Source organism: Conger conger, chromosome 17 (assembly GCF_963514075.1).
Source record: "Conger conger chromosome 17, fConCon1.1, whole genome shotgun sequence".
Classification (NCBI taxonomy): Eukaryota; Metazoa; Chordata; class Actinopteri; order Anguilliformes; family Congridae; genus Conger; species Conger conger.
This window is the reverse complement of record NC_083776.1, coordinates 11,085,141-11,100,945: the sequence shown is the minus strand read 5'-3', so window position 1 is coordinate 11,100,945 and position 15,805 is coordinate 11,085,141. Positions and strand designations below refer to the sequence as shown.

The 15,805-nt window shown below is 41.2% G+C and overlaps 1 protein-coding gene across 1 annotated transcript in view; it reads right to left on the bottom strand.

Moving 5' to 3' along the window:
• Window positions 1-15,805, bottom strand: part of LOC133116640 (contactin-associated protein-like 5) — a 111,525-nt gene that overhangs the window by 58,488 nt on the left and 37,232 nt on the right. Inside the window, exon 3 of the mRNA XM_061226451.1 lies at window positions 12,241-12,434. Coding sequence (XP_061082435.1) covers window positions 12,241-12,434 — 194 coding nt within the window. The remainder of the gene's footprint in view (window positions 1-12,240; window positions 12,435-15,805) is intronic.

Here is a 15,805-nt window from a genome sequence, read left to right as displayed (position 1 = left end):
TCAATTCATCTATGCTAGTTCAAACTATGGGCTACCATTGCTAACAAGGCTGGCATGTCAGGACTAGGCTAGCACAGCAAACTAGCGCTTGCTATCGAGCTAAGCTAGAGCCAAATATAATGTATAGTTATATCCTCTGCTAGAGTCAGCAAGTTATGACCCATGGCAATACTTTTAAGCTAGATATCCACCTGCCAAACTAGCATTTTCTGGTGATATGAACCAATATTAGCTGGTTAATAGATCTTGTTGTGCTGGCAATTGGAAAAAGTGGATTGCAAGCCAAAGAAGCACAGGCACCCCTTATGTAAGATCTTATTCAAATTTCTCTAATGAGGAAAAAGTCTTCCCATCATGTGCTGTGTTGTCATTAGTCGTAGGGACACAAGTTTCAAGGCAGAATACTATTCATTTTAATTGGGAGTTATTTTATCCTAAATAGTAGCTTATTTCCTTGCTCATTAAAATCATCTCTGCTGTTGGCTGGCTAGGTAACTAGATAGCCAGTGGATATTACCATAATAAGAGCCAGCTTTCTGGCCTGAAGTAGTGAATGCCAGCATTCAAAATCTTTGCTTGTTTGCATGCAATACAAATTGGACAAATACCGTGTTATGATTGACGTGTGTCTACAAATTTCACCCATTGGATAACGGTTGGTGCCAATGCATTCTAAGAATCACAGTCCTTACTAAAGGGTCATGTAAATGCAATGAGAGTCTGAAAATACAGAATAATTCATATACATCTCTTTTCTCTTGAACCATGATAGGGATGAACCGAATCAGTGCTCTGTTATCTGACTGAAAATCACATCTTACAATATTATTTTTCATTCTTTTTTTCTGCTTCAATGACGTAATCTTGTATCTTTCTTTTAAGAGAATATGTGATCACAAGGTCACAGAGATGTTTGATAGTATGAGATGAAATGGAGCCCAGAGTGGATGTGTGCTTTATGGCTTGGTCTGATCACAACCCCGCCAATTCCCTGCACGTAACCTCAATTTAAAAAAAAAAAAAAGAAAGAAAGAAAGAAGGCCTTAGATCTGCAAGCCCCTCTCTGTAGAAATCTCGTAGAGACTGCGGTCTTTCCTTTAGAATGCAAAGGGAGAGGAACAGGAGGGCTCTGCTTGGGCATGTCTCATGGGCTCAGCCAGCTATGGCAGGGTAGCGGTACCTCCGCAGGGGAGAGAGGTACAGCAGCGAACCACTCTGGAGGTGAGCAGCAACTAAAATCCATTACAAAGTTGTCTAAGCAAACGGAGCAAAAAATAAATGCAATTCAAGTGTAGGGGAAAGAGGGAAGCCTGCCAGCCGAGAGTCCTGTGAACTGTGGCTCTGCTTTTCACAGCCGAACGGATCGTGGAGTTCTTGGAGCTACCGCTCGCCTTACTGTGCGACGGACTCCATAAAACTGAGCTATTTCTGAAGATGCAAAATGCCACAAACAAACAAGGTCTAAAACAAAAACAAACAAACAAAAAAAACATTAGAAATATATAAATAAACCAAAAGACTCCCAGTTTTCTATTGATTTAACGGTGTGCTGATCTTCAATTCTATGGAGGAAACGGTCAACTGGAGTCATAATATTGAAATGTGGCACATTGCAAAATTGTAATGCTTTCAGAAGTCTGATTGGTGAGCTGTGGGTCTCCATACTCACAGTAAGTGCAGAATGTATATCTGTGGAAAGTATAATGTTTGTGTTAGCATGATGATCAGCAGTCATGTGTCTGGACTTAATTAGTCACCCGTTGCAGTCCAGTGTGTGGATAGGTTGGCCTTTGTTTTGTGGTTCCTCTTTGGTCTTTCCTGAGTGAATATTGTTTCTTGCCTATGAGCTGTATTTTCCGATCACTTATCTCCCCTTTAGCTTTGCCATACTACATTAATCATTGCCATACCTCTAACTGAAAAGAGCCAATCTGGATCCAAATGTAACTTGTTTTATTATATAATAGGTCTCATCCTTAGACAACCACAGACAGTTTGGCCTACTTAAAACTTGTTTATAGACCACATTTTGAGGTTGCTAGACTATTTTAATGACACAATACATGTTGGAAGTTATGTTGATTCATTGATACACTTGTGATACTCAGCCACCGCCAGGTCTAATGCAGTCAACCGAACCCACTATAAGTACAAATATGCCTTATTCATATCAAGCAATGGAAAGAAGAGAGCAGTAAACCAAAATGAATCACTTTCCATCAATAATAAATTAGACAAAGGAGTACATTGCTTAGGAATACACTTTTGAAAAGTAAGGCATGAAAGTGAAAAGCACACTGAAAGAACCAAAACTATATTTAAAGGGCAAAAATATGGGATACTCCTGTATATTATTGCAAAAACCCACTTGCAGCACCCACTTGCTGTAGCACAGTTCCACAGTAGATGCAGTCAAATGTAGCTAACAAAAAGAAAACCCACAAACAATTATCCAGGCACCTATAAACACATTAAATAGACTCGGGACTATATCCCGATTGAAGAAGAAATTGAAAGATTGCTCATGCTTTTGAAACCCCAGGCTGGACTACTGTAATGCTTTATTATCATTTACTACCCATATGCACTAATTGGTTCAAGGTTCACCTCCTCATTTTTAAGGCTTTTGGTGGCCTCAGTAGAACACTTCCACAGTATTTATTCACCTTCCCTCTCTTCATTCGGAAGGTTCTGGCTATTTGAAAGTTCCACGAATAACTTCAGTTACAATGGGAGGCAGACATTTCTCCTGTGGAGCTCTGGTCCTGTGGAACAGCCTCCCACCTTTTTATGCCTGTACTTCAGACGCACCGTGTCTTTAAGCGTACAGTAAGCACAGAACTTACCGTACTAGTCAACCCTATAGTTAAGTATGCGTGGGAAGGGTTGGGGACTGTGCAGCTGTCAGGTGAGCTGAACTGACAGTGCCTTTGCCCTGTCACTGCATGCAAGCGCATCGGTTTGCTGTTCTGTGCGGCGTTGGTGTGCTGTCTGTCCAGCCTGATTTCTGTAAAGCATCTCAGTAAAAAAAGCTTAGTCAGTAAAAATGAATTGAGGCTTCTCTCAGTGATAGCAGCTGCTAGACTGAGGATACCTGACATGTGCTAAACATTTTTGTCTTTGTAGAGTGGCGCCCAGAGGAACCCTAGCAGATAAACCCTCCATACCACTGGTGAAACAAGTTGTGTTTTGGGACTGAAAACTCTGTCATAGTCGGCAAATAACAGCAAACGCTTGAACCTGAGACTAAAGTGGGAAGCCTGCCTGCCAGTGAACACCTTAATGGACAGAGCCGACCAGGGCCCGCTTAGTTACATTCATATATACACACTGAATACATGTCCATGCACGCACACACACACGTACAAAACACACGCACACAGAAACACACACGCATGCATGCACGTGAACACAACACACACACACACACACACACACACATACATACACTCACGCATGCATACACACAGAGAGAAAGCATGGCCTAGAAGTACTGCACTAGACCAATTGTATTTTTGCGCCTCTTAAATGGCATTTATAGTAAATACTCTGAGTGAGGCCCAGGGAAAGCATTAGTCTGATGCTTCTGATAAAATCTAATGTGCTCGGAGTCTGCTGGGTGCTAAACAGTTTTTTAGGCAATTTTCAAACACACATGGACTTTCCCCTTAAAAATGTATTTATTCCAGGCTTCTAATAGATAAAGGCTGTATCTCGGGGGCCAAGCATGAAAAGGGTGCTTATAAAACAATTGCATTTCTTTTGTAACCAAAGAATTATATTGAAAATGGTGCTCTAGCACATTTGAAAAATAATTGAAATTCAGAGTCTTGCCGCTGAATTAGAACCAGGAAGCTTGTTAATACAAGAAAAGATTAATGAAATGTAGTCCTACTCGAACCAAGGCTTAAATCTGCAGCCTCTAGAACACAAGCCATGCCACAGGAAACACACACACACACACACACACACACACACACACACAGAAATAAAAACAAATGTGCATAATTACTTTCATTTGGTTTTCCAAATTTGGTTGACCCAAGGAAACCAGCTGCTTTAAGCGTCTTGCATGTCCGTGTCGTTATGGCAATGGCTATGCATTATTAGTTCCAATGAATACTACATAAGACCCACTTCAACTAACATTTTGCCTCCTTTTTCATACAGTCCATATGGCTGGGTGTCCATGTTAATGTTTTCAGGGGTTAATGATCCTGTTATACAGCCAACCGCTCACTATGCCAGTTCCCTTGTCACTGGCACTAATACTGCCAGAACCCGACCAGCGAGACTTCAACTCCCACCACATCAAAGGGGCCGGCTGGGCAGTAAACAGCTCTTCATCCACATCGGCCTCAATGTTTCCATCCAGGCCTCTCCTGAGTGTGACGGATTTATCCCGTTAATTAAGCGCTTCCTCTGCGATGACGCTTTCGCCAGTCCCGCTTTTCACCAGCCCGATGCGCCCGCCAACAGACCCCAGGTGTTAGTTTGACATTCTAACAGCGCAGAACAATTCACACTTAAAAATCCCAGGGCAACAGGAAGGGTTAAACATGCACAGCTGCCTGTGGTGGGTGTCTGAGGAGCAGAAGAAGAAACAGATGCATGAGTAGGACCTGAACAATGACAACCCGTGGAATAATGTTGATTGTACACATCGCGTGATTTCATGTAAATTCATATTAGTTCATTTATCACTTTCATTTAAATGAGACGCATAAATTGGAGGGGATTCTAGGCTACAGAGATCAAAACGGTTAGCTTTAATGGAGGAGAAACAACACGAGACAAACCCTGTGGGATCTTTACCGAAAAGCCTTTGCCATACATTTCCTGTGACAGACATAAAAAGGGAACCTCTGACAGCCATCTGTGTTTCTGTTTGAACTACTCGAGGTTACTTATTTCATCAAGAGCATGGGAAGCCCAGACATGTATTCATATGGACACCGCTATCACAAGACAAAGCTTTTCTGATGATTATCCCTTGAAAGAAGCGGAAGGGAATATCAGATAGCACCGTGTCATACCTGATTACTTCCACACCTGCGCGATCACCCAGGGGGGTTGCGCTTATGCCAGGCACTCCCCAGGCTTTTGGCTCACTTAATCGGATCATTAGCGGCTCATTGAGAGCGACCTCCTGGTTTCTTCAGTATTTTTAGCCATTTTACCCTCTCCATAGTGCCTTCTCCAAAGCACAGAGCTCATTACGAGAGACGCCCAGAGCCCTAGCAGACAGGAAAAGGTGGCAAGAATAGATCTTGCTACGGCAACACGGCAACCTGGTCTGTACGCCAAGGCTATCCCATAAGGGTCTGTTTTGTTGCTTCCTAGCGGAGGACATAAAGAACCTCTGCTCTTGTGTTCCATTCTGCCGGGGGGGGGGGGGGGGGGGGCAACAACAATGGTGATGAGGGCATCTCTGCATTATCGCCCACATTTCACTGTTACACATACAGTGTAAAAAGATAGCCCTCAGACCTACAGGAATTATGAAACGTATTAGAACAAATCCCATATTCTATTAAAAGCAGCATAAAAAAGGGAAATGACTAATGAGCTAGGTGAGAGGCTTGTCTTTTAATTAGAGGACTGAAAATGATTAATTATTTCTCTGTGTATGTGCGCATAAACGGAGCCTATAAATTAATATAATAAATATATTAATATAAATATTAATTCATGCTTTGGAAAAAGAACTCACATGAACACTTCAGCTTGACATAACAATTTGATGACATGCATTTCAGAGCAGAAAGTATCTACCATCAATATCTCTAAGGTGCAAACAGAATGACTTCTAACAATTGGTGACATTTTTACCAAATATACAGCAGTAACTACCAGTTGGGCTCCTTTAATAAAAAGGGTGCTAAAATAAGCTGCTGTATTGCAGCATATCCTTGTAATTCAGCAGGCTCCAAGCAACATGTCAGGGTGACTGGCTTGACTAATTATGTCAGACACACACCGTGGCAGAATAGCATACCACTGTTTCTGTGTGCACCAGTCACCCCTGTACATATTTGCATTGCTATTACTAGGACCAGAACAAAAAAAATTATAAACTAAAAAAGAAGAAGAAACACGACAAAGAATGAAATGGTTTCCAGCTATCAGCTAGCAGACAATATAAATAAAGCAAACAAGCTAAGCCATCGGACTGTGCACCAATTACAGTTCATGGGTAAAGAAATGGCACTGTAGGAGTCAGACCCAATCATTGCTTCATTTGAGCCAATTTGAACTGGGCACAGTTATTTCATGAAGCAGTAAAATCTAAATGCATCAAGGGGTTATATATGCACTGCTGAGCTGTAACGCTGAAATCATACATAAATAATCATGAATACAGGACAGAGAGGTAACCACAACTATTCACCATGACTCACATCGCCCTCGATAACGATGGGGCGAGGCTTCTTTTATGAATTCGAGAGGATGCCGTTTTTACATCCTTGGTTGCAATGGTAATTAGGGTTGCGGGCAACTGTAACAAAGCGCTGGAACCCGGGGCATTTCCGGAATCTATCAGCCTAATGCCGCCACTTCGGAGTTAATGGGCAAACGCATTGGAATTGCCAAACCAACATGATTACAAATCTGTTCTATGTATATCGCACACGGAAGCCAACATTGCTAAAACGGCCAAAAGTGCTTCCCATTCATGTATCTTATTTTTTTACCTTGATATAAAGCTGCAGAAAAGGTTGCACAGAGAAGGGTATATTGTGCAAACTAGCAGAAAATTGTATTAGCTGCTGCAGTGACCCTGTGCATTTCAAGAAAATGTATCTAAAGGGCAGTCATTTCACCCCAGGTTTCAACATCAACAACATATCCGTCCTCCTCGCCAACTGCCAAAGATCAGCCCACCAGCCAGCCCTGGAGGTCCTCGAGGGTAAAACAGTGCGGTTTACCGCAGCATGAAGCAAACAGTGCAACCTCTCATCTCACAATATGAGATCAGAGTGCAGTAGTGCGCTCCTTAAACAACAAACACTGGACCGTGGCCGTCTACCCTGTGCATTCTCTTGAGTTTTACCACCATCTTTGTAATTGTACTTCACTCACATACACACGATGTATGGATGCTAGGATAGTCATGTGTGCCATTTAATACTGTTATTATGTCAAATGTGCTTCACATGGTAACATTAGAACTATTATCACTAGATTTCACTGTGGGGTTTTTTGTTTAATTTGCAATGTTATCATGTGTTTCATGGTTATAGTGGTGCTATCCAGACCATGACTTTACACACATTATTTAAAGATAACAAAGAATTTCAGAAAAATGGTTATTGCAAATGATAACTTGCTTTTGGCTTGTCGTGGCATAAGAGACACTATGAGACTAAACTCGCAATGGCATAAGAGGCACTATTAGACTAAACTTGTCATGGCATAAGAGACACTATGAGACTAAACTTGTAATGGCATAAGAGACACTATGAGACCAAACTTGAAATGGCTTAAGAGACACTATGAGACTAAACTTGTGAGTTGTAGATGACACTGTAAAATGGACAGTTCAAAAGCATTACACTGCCTTTTGTTCTTTTGGCTTTAAGCTCTGGATTTTGGAAATAGCTGAAGGACATGGGTTTCACATTGTAAATGCATTAGCACTGGGAGATGTGATTGCAGTGTTTAATTACCCAAGGTGTAGTTTCACAATTGCAGGGAAAGTTACGCTGGGAAACATCGCTCTGTGGACACATGAACCCATGTTTCAATTAATCATTTTTGTTAATTCCCTTCCAGTTTGTGAGAAGATTTTTTTTTTTACTCGGGGTGACATAATCAGTTCATGCAAATGGGTTAGACTGAAGAAACACATCCTCTGATGAGAAGCGAAGATGACATCAACATTTCCAATGCGGGCATTTTAGGATACCTGGTGATGCAAAGCAATCATCTCAGGCTATATTGGTCTCAATTATTCAGCAAATTAGTTTGATTGTTAATCAGGCAAAATAAAAGAAAAGGGTTGAGTAGGGTAGGCTACTGCTTGGTTTTAAGATACTGTTTTACAGGCCACCTTTTTTTAGTACACCAGCCACACTACATAGGCTAGGCCTATACCTGTCTCAAAAAGAAAACAAAATGAAAAAGGCTTATATTCAGGAAAATATATTCAGGAACAGGCCCACAAGTGACCGACTGCAGGAGGCCAGACTGATGCGACACAATTTAATCTTAGGATGTGTGGCTTCAGCCTTATGGTGCAGCCGAAGGTATGTTCCAGCAATGAGACGCAGGCTTCTGTAATTAAACCTTTAGCATGCAATTTGTCTCCATTAAAAGCATCAAGTAAAATCTCCTGCTTGGCTATAATGTGCTCTCAGGAGCTCATAACTGCTGGGCGTTTAATTGCCGACGGAAAAGCCTTTAAACATCTGACCGGCGTGACAACCCAGTGAATGTTGCACAAGCAGATGAACAGCTCCCATGCAGCTGAAATCTTGTTAGAGTCTCACCCTAGTGGTTTAGCTGTCCTGTTCTCTGTCACACTACCACTATCCAAGGTTCTACCCTGAAAACCATGATTAATGTGTACCTGAAACATACACACCACAACCGCAACACATTTTGTGCATTCAAAGTCCTTGCACAGAGTGTATTTGGTTTATTTATGTTTTATTGTAAGGGGAAAGGGAAACATTGCTCAAATGGATACAGGCATGCGGTTCCCCCACCCAATATTACTCACAAACTACACTGTGTAACTGTGAACATTTTGTTTTTGTGTTTCGCCATAACTATGCAACAATATTGATGCATGGCTATGGCAGTTTCGTAGATGGCTTGCTATGTTAACATTGAATGTTAGACTTATGAAGGGCTCCAGCAGTTTGCCTGTGTCCACCAACAGAGTGAAAATGTTCGATTCAATGTTACGATTTTATCAAGAGGAATGATGGGATTTTCCCCCCTATCGAAGCATGCATTGATGTTGGTCAAACAAAGCACGCTACCTGCGGTCCACACTAGCACAGCACTCAAATATTGCTTCAAACTCAAAATTTTAACCAACAGGATAGCTGTGTTAATTTTGCTTTATAGTACCAACTGTGCCTACGAAATGACTGCACTTGATTAGTGCAGTCATTTCGCATCGTGTTTCCACCATAAAATTACACACTTTATGGTGGATTTTCCCTCATCCTCACCGGAATTGAGGGATGACTTCACTTGAAAATACACTGGCCTACAGTTAGAATCTAGTATCACAAATAGAAAACAGGCCAAAAATAAAATAAAGAGGTAAATATTCAACAGGCCATGATATTGAATGAATCTACATATACAGTTTGTTTCACCAGCAACTGGAGCTATTATCTCAACAAGGAGAGCAGGTTAAGCAGGATCAGTAGCCTGATGCGTTTTAAAAGGGGACCACAGGCAGAGGCAGTTAGTGAAAATTAATACCTTTTGTTTGGTAATACTTGTGCAGTATCCCAGAACAATACAAAATGACCATCCGTGTGTTCGTTCATTTATTTGTTTCCTCACAATTCGTCTCTGAGCTCACTGAAATTCAGTCATCTAGTGACCGGAATACATTGAACAGCCAAGACAAATCATGGCAGCCTAACTTGTTCCTTGATGGCTGTGCCCTCAGGCAAAAAAGAGAACTTTGGTTTATTTTTCTAGAAAATACAAGTGGATTACAGATTTGAATGCAGGGCCATATCTTATCTAAGATAAAAGGGAAATGAAGCAGAGCCATGTTACAGAGTGCCTCTGTTCCCCTCTAACTTTCACCATTTAACTCCCACCTTCATTCCACAGCTCATTTCCTCCAAGGGCACAAGGAAACATTGTTTAAGCAGAAACGGTGACATAATTGTACCTTAACAAGACTGTTCTGTCAAAAACCTCCAGTTGACTCACCCCAGGGTGACTCACTTTCCATAAGGGGGTCCTGGGAAAGTGGGAACTGCAGGAGCATGCAAGGGGAGAGGCATGCAAGAGCAGGTCTCCTTCTCCCAGGGCTTTTTAGCACATTCACGCTGTCCTGAGAGAGTCTTCCAGCCTTTCATAGTCTGAGGGTTTCTGTTTTCAAACAGGAGGTGGCTGCCTTTGAATACGAAGTTTGAAAGAGGCCGAGAAGTAGCGGTAAAATGAATTTTGAATGAGATCCTTTTGCTTTGCTGTTGAATTTCCACTTGTGTTGACTTAGGCCTCCAGTGAACAGCCCCATTCTTAACATTGAGTGCTATCTTGATGAAAGGATCACATTTCTCCCCCCCAAGTTATTACAAATGCAGCAGCTGCTGGTTATTAAAGAAAAATTGTTATTTGAAAGAATGCTTTCATGCTTCCAGCACGTTTCAAGATATTTTTCTGTTTAAGCTGTTTGAACCCATTGATCCTGTGCCTGCCATACCATAAGTATTCACCCTTTCCATAAGTAAGAACCAAGATAGATAAAATACATAACATAAGTATTGGGTAATATTTTATTCTCAAATATGTGGAAAATGTACTGTTTTAACCCTACTTTTGGGTACTTTGAGAACCCTCCTTTGCAAGCTTAACACTAGAGTCCTCTTCTATAGAATGTTATGACTGGAATGTATAGAGGGGCCATATTTTACAGTTTTACAGCATCGCCTCATCGATTTGAAAGTATGCTTGGGATCATTGTCTTGCTAGCAGGTATGAGCTTCCTGGCAGAGCGTCACCTTAGGAATATCACCCTTATCCACATAAACTCAGCAATGGTTGTGCCTGGCCAAAAAACTACATTTAGGTCTCATGTATCCATCCACCCAGTTTTTTGATTACCCACAATAGAGGCTTTGGTCTGCCATCTTTGCATTTTGCTTCCAAAACACACACACACACACACACACACACACACACACACAGCGAATGCAAAAAACTGATGCAAGATATTCCACAAGCACATATACACATGCTAGCCTACGCAATATAGAAGCCATACTATCGAATGATATTTGCATAAATTATTTGAGACAAAAGAGATTAATGCAAACTCTTGGCAATTACTAAATTGCTAGAACCTCTCCACGCTGAAGCATCTATAATGAAATTCCATGGCTGACTATTACAGGAGCTGCGCCTTACGGTGCGTGTGGGCGCGCACGCTGTCAAAGCGAGGCGTCAGGAGCCAACGCACTAAGGGGAATGCCTCTGTGACTATTCACTGGCTGTTTTAGCAGAGAACGAGATCTCAACTGGATGAATATGCCAGGTTAAGCTGCAAAACCTTGGTCACACGTTTAAAAAAAAAAGACCAACACTGAACTGAGGCCAATATAGGTTATCCTCACAATTTCAAAAGATTAAAGCTTTCAATGAACAATTTTACAGCATTGACCTATAATTTCAATCATTTAATTCCCTGCATGGCTAAATTTTGCTGCCCTTTCTACAACCCCTGGCCAGCAGCAATGAATGAATTCACTTCAAAATAAATCAAAATCTATTCAGTGATTTGGTTTATTTTTAGAAAATTCCCTGGTCCCTTTTTCACAACTGAAAAGACAACTGTGTACAAGCCATCCTTTCATCATTGACTGTATTTGCACAATTGCTCCAAATTGATCATTACCGTCAAATGCTGCAGAACTGCAAATGATAGTCTGTCTGTCTTTGTTTCGAACAATCACATTTAATTGGCAACATTTCCCACAGTTCCAGTTGATCTTTGATTTTCTTTTCACACGTACAATTCACTTGTCATACTTAATAAAAGAAATGCGTGTAAAACACTGAGCCACTGTATACAGGCCAAGACGCAAGTAACAAGGAGCGCAATTCATGCTCCAATCACATCTGTGGAAAATCTAGAGGCAAAATACAAAAACCTGTCACTTGCATCACCCGTATTCATTTAAATGTATTTCATAAAGTATTTAATTCAATTTCAGTGCATTTAATAAATGACTTTTTATACGACGCTTTTGATAAAAGCGTCTGCACTATGAATATATTATGAATATGACATGTACAGTTTGGTCTGAGAGGTCTGTGGGAAAAGGAACAAATAGCAGAACAAGCAACATAGTGCAACCCTGGGCCCTGGGGAGGTGCGCTAACGGGAGGAGCGCTAATAGGAGAAGCGCTAACAGGATGAGCGCTAACGGGACTCGCCCGCGCGAGTGAAAGCCTTGTGATAGCAGCCTTGGCGGTGAGCTAAGGCCGCAGGCTTTCAGAACCACGCACCGGAACAGAAAGGGATAGGTCGGGGCTCACCCACACTCCCTCCTCCTGCCGGTACTGCTTCCAGGAGCGGCCCGTGTCGCTGAACAGCAGCAGGAAGCCCGTGGTCCAGTCCAGGCTGCCGTGACGGCCCTGGGTGGCGATGGCCGTCACCTCCACCCTGTCCCGGAGGTCCACCTGCAGCCAGGGGTGCCGGTCCGCGCGCTGTGGGGCCCACCCGCCCCCTCCTGCAGGAAGAGAGAACGCAGAGAGTGAGATGGAGACGTGAGAAAGAGAGAATGCAGAAGGTGAGATGGAGATGTGGGGAAGAGAGAAAGCAGGAGGCGAGATGGAGACGTGAGAAAGGTAGTAGGAGGACAGAAAAGGTTCCAGCAAAGGAAAGGTTAAATGCACAAGATTATACAGATGGCAGGACAGAAAACACGATGCCTTGAAAATAAAGGACAGGAAAATAAAATAAACAAATAGATGCTAACAGGACCACAGGTCCGGGCTCGGAGGTCACTTCTGTGGAGATGCCATTTCACTTCCTGTCAATAAAACAACTTCTGCCATCATCTGATATGTAAATCATACTGCTACTGACATTCATAAGTAGACCATATATTCCCGTAAACAAACTGTAATTAATGTACCATGCAAGTTTTGTTATTACATGTTGTTTTACATGCCTACAAAATAACTAAGCCTGAAAGACATAGAATTGTATTTCTGAAACATGCCTCACTTAATGTGCTATTTTAATTGAAATTGATCTGTACATACAGAGAGAGCAAGAGAGTGAGAGAGAGAGAATTTTGCGATGGACCAATGGGAAATGATTCAATTTTTAGTTCAAAGGAAAAGAAACATCAAATACAAGCTCAGTTTGCCGTTCACACAACACATTTTTACAAAGCTATAAAGGAACAATGTGTGTCCCTTTATGAATGCAAGGTTTAATCAGCTTACCTTTTATGAAAACTATGTAATCCTTGTCTCTTTTAACGAGTTAATTAAGAAAAAGAAATGTAGAAAATTAGAGAATAAAATACATTTTAGGTCGGGAAAAATACCTAAATGGAAATGCGAGAATTGCCTACGCGAAATAATTTCTCCCCTCATGCACACAAAAAGAAATATATAATCACTGCTAAACAATTGAGATGTAATTGCAATTTTGTTTGAAGTTTTATAATCTCCTGTCGATATCTTGAATCCTGCGCAGCCCTCAGAAAAGCTCTTCATTTCTGTTTTCATTTTCTACCATTTTTGAAAGCACAAGATGACTCGTATTTTCTACACTTACAGGCTCTCCTTATGGTGTGTGTTTATTAGCTGGTCTGTAGCATGCCCACTCTTCAATATCAGAGAATCACAGTGAATTGGAAGCAGACTTCAAGACATACCCGCATCCAATCGCAGGAGGCGGTGTTCAAGTTGGAACTACAGTTTTCTTTCCAGTTTGGTGAAACCATAGCTATAAGCCATAACACATTTTATCAATGCCCAAAATACATGTTATAGATGTTGCTACAACGCAATTATAATGTCCGGTAATTCTGAATTCTAGAAGGCCTCGTCTCCAAGGACTAACCGTCGTGTTTTGTTTCCTTAGTGACAAGTTTATTTGTGGCAGGACTGAATGTATTGTAATGTTTTTGCTTCTCTGGCTAAAAAATACCATGTAAATGTTTGTGTCTGTTAGAAATCAGCTTGGCAGCCCTGCTTCTGATGTCCACAAATATCCCTTCAACTATTAATTAATTATTAATAGAACTGTATTAATTTGAGATGAAACGCTGTCATGGTTACTCGTCTACAGTTATTATTTTGATTTAAATGTCCCCTTCGCCCTTTAACCCAAGAAATACGAAAAATATAAAAAAGCAAATATGTGACTACAGATTGCAACTAACAACAATCTCTTTCAACATGTTAAACAAAGACTGCATCTCCGGAAACGAGACATGGATTACAGTAGTGCGGAAGTTACTAGAAAAAGGCAAGTTAGCAATCCAATGTCGCATTAGAATTTCCGGCTAACATTTCTAACATTTCTAACATTTTTTCCAGGCTGATGGTTTTTGGACAAAAAAATACAAAAAAGTCTTAGAAACATGAAGATGTTACAACATGATTACGTGCATGCGCGTGCGCGTGTGTGTGTGTGTGTGTGTGTGCGTGCGTGTGCGTGTGCGTGTGCAGTACATACACACCCCGGCTTGCATTCATTAGATGATTATACCCAATTTGAAACTGAACGAAAATACCCACAGGTCACATGGACTACACGGCATAGTATTAGATTAATTTCAGTTAGTAAAATCTTTTGCTTTAAGGGGATGTACAGTAAGAGGAAGAATGTATGGTGCCGAGCAGTGAGGCATGATGGGATATTGTGCACAGGGATGTGTCTGGGAGGCAGTTCTGCCTGTCGCATTGGCTGGTCTGAGCCTTTGATACACGACGCTGGACCAGCTGACAGCACACAAAGAGACCCAGGGACTCTGTGATTCCAGTCTGGCTGTTCAGATGCTGCCTTCTGGAGTGCTTCTTGTGCAAAGGCCTCTGCTTAGTCAAGATAACCTTTTAGTCCATGGGCCAGGCATTCAACGCGCACATCTTTGCCTTGCATTGTGTGGGTGGCTCATTGTTCGGCATCTCTGTGGGCTTGTGGCTGCTGCATAATATCTTGCCTTTCTTATGTGAGCGATGTTAAACAACTAGAATAAAGTACACCGGGAGCCTACTGTCGTACGCAGAATTTAGAAGTCTGTTGCCACATTTTATAGCCCTTAGTTTGCATTAAACTGTTGTATTGCGCTGTCAGAGTTAAAAAACGATTTTAAAAAAGATAGCATAAACGTGACTCTCTCCCCAAAGCTGTGCTTATTGCAAAAGTGAAAGATGTGGGTAGAAATATGGCAAACCTAGCAGTGATTTCTGTTATACCAATGTAACAATGTTATATAAAGTCACATGATGGAATAATCATGTGGTTATGCCATATTGAAACATTTGTGTATCCAAAAACGTATTACATCTGAATAGTAATACTAGTGTGCCGTCTCTTTTTTCTTCTATATATCAAGCATTCAGTACACCTGCTTAGCATTATATAAGAGTGAAGAGCATTGTTTTTATTTCCAACTTTCAGATTTTCTGGTCACATACAGCTGTTGTTCAAACAAGCCATGTTACCAATTTGTCCAACTCCATTGTTTATGATGAAGTAACTATCTAATTAGTTGTTTTTGTCTTACAATGAATTGAAAACAAATTAGGCTTCATTCAGCCAACAGCCACCAATTTGTTCGAGGAGTAGATTAAATTATATTAAAGAGCCCTCCTGTTTGCATTGTGATTCGCACAAGCATATCTCCAACATGTCTTATACCGAAGGCTTAAAGCAAATTAATTCATGAGGGAGTTAAATACCAATCAGAATTCGATTACCAGCTCAATCAGATCTAACCAGTTGGAACAAAAGGCAGTATCAACAGCTATACCCTCGGGACCAGAGTTAAGAAATGGCAGGTTTTTTTTAATATTACGTAAGGTGTTTTAAATGTTTAGGAACAAGGAGAACAATATGCTGTGCACAGCACAAATGAAT